Here is a 6000-nt window from a genome sequence, read left to right as displayed (position 1 = left end):
AAAATTTTTTTTCTAGTTCTGTGAAAACTGCCAGTGGTGGTATGATAGGGATTGCGTTGCTGTGTATTTTTGTGTCTTCTCATTTTGGTTATCTTACTGTGTTTGGGGTCTCGTTTTTGCAGGCTGCAGGTTCGTAGTTCCCGTTGTTTTTGGTGTCTGTCCCCAGTGGCTAAAGTTGGTTCAGTGGGTTGTGTAGGCTTCCCGGTGGAGGGGACTAGTGCCTGTGTTCTGGTGGATGAGGCTGGATCTTGTCTTTCTGGTGGGCAGGTCCATGTCTGGTGGTATGTTTTGGGGTGTCTGTGGACTTATTATGATTTTGGGCAGCCTCTCTGCTAATGGGTGGTGTTGTGTTCCTGTCTTGCTAGTTGTTTGGCATACGGTGTCCAGCACTGTAGCTTGCTGGTCTTTGAGTGAAGCTGGGTGTTGGTGTTGAGATGGAGATCTCTGGGAGATTTTTGCTATTTGATATTACGTGGAGCTGGGAGGTCTCTTGTGGACCAGTGTCCTGATGTTGCCTCTCCCACCTCAGAGGCACAGCACTGACTCCTGGCTGGAGCACCAAGAGCCTTTCATCCACACAGTGCCACCTGAGCAGGCAGCAAATCCACTGCCATTCTTTCCTTCTCAGTTTTCCTGAAATAAATTTATTCTTTTGTTTATCTCATATAATGATAACTCCAGAAATGAGCAGCACAGGGTCAGTATAGCAGCTCCATAATGTCATCAGAGACCAGCCTCTTACTGTTTTTGCTGCTAGAGTTGGAAGGTCTCCTGCAGAGGCGGGGGTGGCTATCTGAAGCATACTTTTTATTAAAATTTTTTTTACAGTTTTATTTATTTTTGGAGGTTTTTTTTTGAGTGTGTTTTTCATCCTTGAATCTAAACTCATACAGAGCATCATCTCTACCCTGTTTAATGATTTTGAAACATATTTTTTAATATATTAAAGTCTTTAAAGTTAGAGATGAAAGAGCAATAGCTACTTTTCTCATTGTTGAATTTTTCAAAGGCAATGCTATTGGTTCACTTATGATCCTGTTCTGGCACTAACTAAAAATGAAGCAATTCGGAGTGAGACACATACATTTTATTACATTCCAAATATTTTGAGACTATTTTTATTGAAATTTTATACTCAAATCATAGCTCTCTGGGAACAACGAATAAGTTAACATCAAAACACAGAAACTACTTCTAAGGTGGGAAAACGTCTATTTTCAGTTGGCCTAATTAATACCTTATTCTCATCAAAAGGCAAAGTTATAGATAATTAAAAGTAGGTTTTCCCTCTTTGGAGCAAAGGGAGTATTGGGCATGTCCTGGTCACTTTTTCTTTCCTTTCTGTTTTTTTTGTGTGTCTGGAGCCGGGACCTTCTTTTCTGGCTGTAGCCGGATCGCGGCTTCCTCCGCAGCCTGAGACTCCAATCTTTGGCGCTCAGCTTCCAGTAACTTGTTTCTGTACTGTTCCCGGATATTGAAGATCTTCTGCCGGGCTTCATCTAAGGAGTCCTAATACAAACAAACAAACAAATAAACAGAAAACCCAAGCAAATAAGAGCCTTATTATGGTTCCATAAAAAACTGCACTCCCTTTCCTCAGGCCAACAGACTCATGTAGGAAATTATTGAAGAAAGATGAAAATTAGGTTATGGTCTCAAATGTTTCTTAGTGCGTAAAACATGAGATATCAAAGGGCATATGAGATTTTACGGAATGGTAAATAAAAGAGTCAGTAGGAGAAAAATAAAGAGAAAGGTGAAGAAAGAAATGAGCAGGGATTCTGACAAAGCAACTATCTGCTTTAAATGAATTCAGGCCTAACCTGTATAAAATATGCAGCCGGTGTGTCTCTCACAGTAACTGTGCTTAGTAAATTACTAGTTCCCCATACGTATTCTAACCCTGACAAAATATATCTGATTTGTCCTTGAAGAACTTTAGGTGGTATCTTTTTTCTTCCTCTCACTTACTTCACCTTCACTTCTTAACGTGGCTGTTGCCACCGATTTCTGAGCCTTTGGGGCATTCTGTGTAGCAAACTGGGTTGACTCTTAAGAGTTTTTCTACTGCCAGCTTAGGATGTGGCTACTTCAAGTCTGTTAATGCAATCTTCCTTCAGCTACTTTCCGACTTCACAAATATTTTGCTATCGTCTCTGCTTCCATTCTTCCCATTTTGTGGATAAATTTTCAATAGTGTATTTTAGAGGGATTTTAGGGAGTGAGTAAAATAGATGTGTATAATTAATTTGCCAATTTTCTGAGAAGTTGGGAACTAAATGTTTTCAAGACTTCTTTCTACCTGGTTACAATATGATTCTATGACACCTTTTTTAATATTACAGAAGAATTTGTCGATTGTGATCCAAGTATATGCCCTTTTAGCCTCACCCGCATCTCCCCGTACATCTCCAGAACTTGCTCCTTTACTTTAAGCCTTTCTCCTTGCTCAGTATCACGAATGCTCAGGAGTCTGGTCCTATACTGTCGAAACTGATGGACCTCCTCTGCCTTTTGCATTGCCTGCTGCTGATTCAGCTCATCCGTTTGCAGCAGAGGATCCGTATTTGTTTTTCTTGATACAAAAACGTCAAAAGAGATACATAAGTCATTTGGGAACTCTAGCATGAACTTTAGCACTCAAATAATTTAAAATCATATCCGTAGGGTGGTGGTCTGAATCAAATCAAATATCAGGAACAGAAAGAATAAATCATTATTTTTACATGGGCTAGGCTCCATTTATTAAGTCACTAATATTTTAGGAAATTATTTTAGGAAAATACCAGCAAAATTAGATGTACTATTTGAAGAGGTGTTTGTGGAATTGGTGTGCGAAGCTATGAGAATATTTTGTAGGTGTTTTCTTTTTAATTTATGAAGCTAAGTAGATTTGAAAATGTTTTCAAATTGATAAATGTGCTTGAGTAACTATCTCTATTAATCCTATTGTTCTTAAGAAAATTCAATCTAATTAAATAATAGCAGCAGGTATGATGGGATTTTTCTGCAGCTCAACTCCCCTTAACTAGGCTACAAATTAAATCTTTACAGAAAACATTTAAATGCTTTTATAACTGACTTAATAAAACATTTGCTAAATTTAATATATAAATTCTGTACTTCTAAAAATTCAAATACACTTAAAATATATTAAGCACTTAATTTCAAATTTTCTGTTGTTTAGCAACTGCCTATTGACAATCTATCCAAAATTCTGTGAACACAGATGTCTGCATTAACCATGTGTATTAAAACTTACCGTACATATTGACTTAAGTCTACACATTCTAGTTTTTTTCGAATAAGTTGGGGAGACATTTCCAAAATTGTTGGGGATCGTGAACGAGGCCCTGTTGTAAAAAAAAAAAAAGTCCTAGGCTTTCAAGAAAGAATCAATAATGACTAACTAAACGATTGTATATCTTGTTTAAATTGACAATATTTTGGACTTGCCATGTTTAATATGATTTTAATATGGTTTAATGACTTTATTTAAACATAATTATATTTTATGTTTATCCTCTAGCTGCTGTAACTATACTTACAGTTAAATGAAGGAGATGACAAAATGAATATAGAAAAAGATAAATAGGCTCTATAAGAAGAGTAACCAAATTACTCTAATTACAGTTAAATGAAAGCAGAGACCTAAAAAGGTCATACTTTGTTACAAAATTTCATTATAAACAAGTTAAATAAACTAATATTTAAAGAGCTTGGTATATCCGTGAAAGCTGTGCGAAGCACTATGGGGGTGGGATATAAAAATGTTAGAAGACACAGTATCCTATCCTCAAGAAAGTTTTAGTCCAGTAGAGTAGGCAATATATAACAGGTGAACGCTGAAAATCAAATATCAGGAGATTTTTACCCCACAGACTCAAGAACCCACGAGAATAGTTTTAAGAAAGAAATTTTAGAGACTAAGATATTAACCATTCAGCCTTTCCAGCCCATTTACTCTCTTTTTAAAAAATTATTGAAGTGTAATTTACATACCATAAAATTTACCAATTTTAAAAGTATAATTCAATATGTTTTAGTAAATTTACAGAGTTATGCAACCAGCACCAAAACCCTGTTTCAAAACATTTCAGTTATCCAAATAAATTCTTTTGTGCCCTCTTAAAGTCACTCTGCATTCCCACCACAAGCCCCAGGCTTTCTGTCTCTGTAGATTTGCCTTTCCTGGATATTTCATGCAAGTAGGAATCAAAAAATTAACTTTTTAAGAAACTGTCAAATCATAGTGTTTTGATTATTGTTAGCTTCATAATAAATTCTGAAATCATGAAGGTAAAATCCTTCCTCTTTGTTCTTTATGAAAATTATTTTGGTCATTCTGGGTATTTGCATTTTCATATAAGTTTTGGGATCAGCTTGTCAAATTCTGTAAAATGTCTACTACGATTTTGATAGAAATTTATAGATCGCTATAAATTTGATCTATCTAAATTCAGATACACTGAATTTATAGATCAATTTAGGGAGAATTAATATCTTACTATATTGAGTCTTCTAGCCCCAAAGCATGGACTGCCTCTCTCTTTATTTAGATCTTTCAAAATTTCCTTCAGAAACGTTTTGTAATTTTCAGTATACAGGCCTTGTACTTTTGTTAAATTTATTTCCCTATATTTATTATTGATGCTATTGTGAATGAAATTGTCTTCTTAATTTCATTTTTTGATTGCTCATTGAAATGTAGAAATAAAAGTATATTAATCTTCTATCATGTGACCTCACCAAACTCACTTGTTAGTTCTAGGTGATATTCTTGGTTCTTTTCCCATGATTTCTTAGGATTTTCAATATACAGGATCAGTTTGTCTGACAACACAGTTTTATTTCTTCCTTTCTGATATGGATGTATGGATAAAGTGGACATCCTATGTTCCTGAAGGTTGAAATCACTATATCTGCTTTGTTACACAGATCTCTATTTAATTTTTGGCTTACTTTTTGCTTTTCTTGACCAGTGTCACAGTCTCAAGCAGCTGTGATGTTGGCTATTCCAATTGTTTGCCACCAAGTTCACTATTCCTTGCAACAATATCCATGGGCATAGAACTTTTCCATGGAGCCTCAAATCAGGTAAATCCTTTTTAGCATTGGCAGCAAGACTGCTGGTTCTCCTGGCTACCACGCTACAGACCTTGGGGCTGATGAGGGAACCCCACGTTAATATGCAATAGTTGGTAGGCTAACTGTGGTAGACAGACTAATGGACCTCCGAGGATATCCATGTTCTAACCTCTGAAGCCTATGAATATGCTACCATACAAGGACTTTGCAGATGCAATTAAGGATCTCAAGATGGGACAATAATGCCGTATTAGTCAGCTGGACTAAACCCTTGTAAGGGAAAGAGAGGAATGTAGAAAAGATAGAATCCAAGAAGGAGATGAAGTGATGGTCATAGAGGAAAGAGAGAGAGGGGGAAGGAAAGAGAGACAGAGGGATTTGAAGATGCTCTGCTGCTGGCCTTGACTATAAGGAAGGAGCCGTAAGCCAAAGAGTCAGTGGTCCTAGAAGCTGAAAATGGAAACCGATCCTCTCCAAGGGCCTCCAGGAGGAATGCTGCCCTGCCAACAGCTTAACTTTAGAATTTCTGCCCTCTAGAACTGCAAGAAGTTTGTGTTAAGTCACTAAATTTGTGGTTATTTCTTACCAAAGTAACAAGAAATTTATCCAACTAATTTATTTTTTTGTTTTTATTTTTAATAAATATTTTTCATTTAGTTGTACACCCTCAGAATTTTGAAATGTTTCTTAATCTTTTCCCACTTATCATTGCTTTTGGGGAGAGGATATGTCAAGTCTTCACTCTGCCATGCAAAAAATCCCGCCCTCCCACTGGCTGTTTAATCTTGCTTTTCACGTGTGGCTGGAATAGTCTCCAGGAATATTGTAAAGTGTTTAATTTATAACAACTTGTTAAAAGGGATTATTCATAGAAATATAATCTAATGTAAAACTTTAAAAATGTAAAAAACA

At 36.1% G+C, this 6000-nt stretch overlaps 1 protein-coding gene across 4 annotated transcripts in view; it reads right to left on the bottom strand.

Annotated features, from left to right (window-relative positions):
• Positions 1-1102: 1102 nt before the first annotated feature.
• The window catches only part of ADGB (androglobin), a 139126-nt gene continuing 134228 nt past the window's right edge, over positions 1103-6000 (bottom strand). For 2 of the 4 annotated variants that reach the window (XR_003003596.1, XR_003003597.1), the window contains exon 34: positions 1376-1509. Coding sequence is in view for 2 of the 4 variants with exons in the window: in XM_024747897.1 (XP_024603665.1) it covers positions 1324-1509; positions 2392-2575; positions 3263-3353 (461 nt within the window). In the remaining 2 variants the exon portion in view is untranslated. Of the gene's footprint in view, positions 1510-2391; positions 2576-3262; positions 3354-6000 lie in introns of all 4 variants that reach the window. The other 2 variants (XM_024747897.1, XM_024747898.1) reach the window with 2 other exon arrangements.

The sequence above is a fragment of the Neophocaena asiaeorientalis genome, unplaced genomic scaffold, assembly GCF_003031525.2.
Source record: "Neophocaena asiaeorientalis asiaeorientalis breed wild unplaced genomic scaffold, Neophocaena_asiaeorientalis_V1.1 scaffold123, whole genome shotgun sequence".
NCBI classification, from domain to species: domain Eukaryota; kingdom Metazoa; phylum Chordata; class Mammalia; order Artiodactyla; family Phocoenidae; genus Neophocaena; species Neophocaena asiaeorientalis.
Note: the sequence above shows the minus strand (reverse complement) of the source record. Positions and strands in the feature narration are given on the sequence as shown.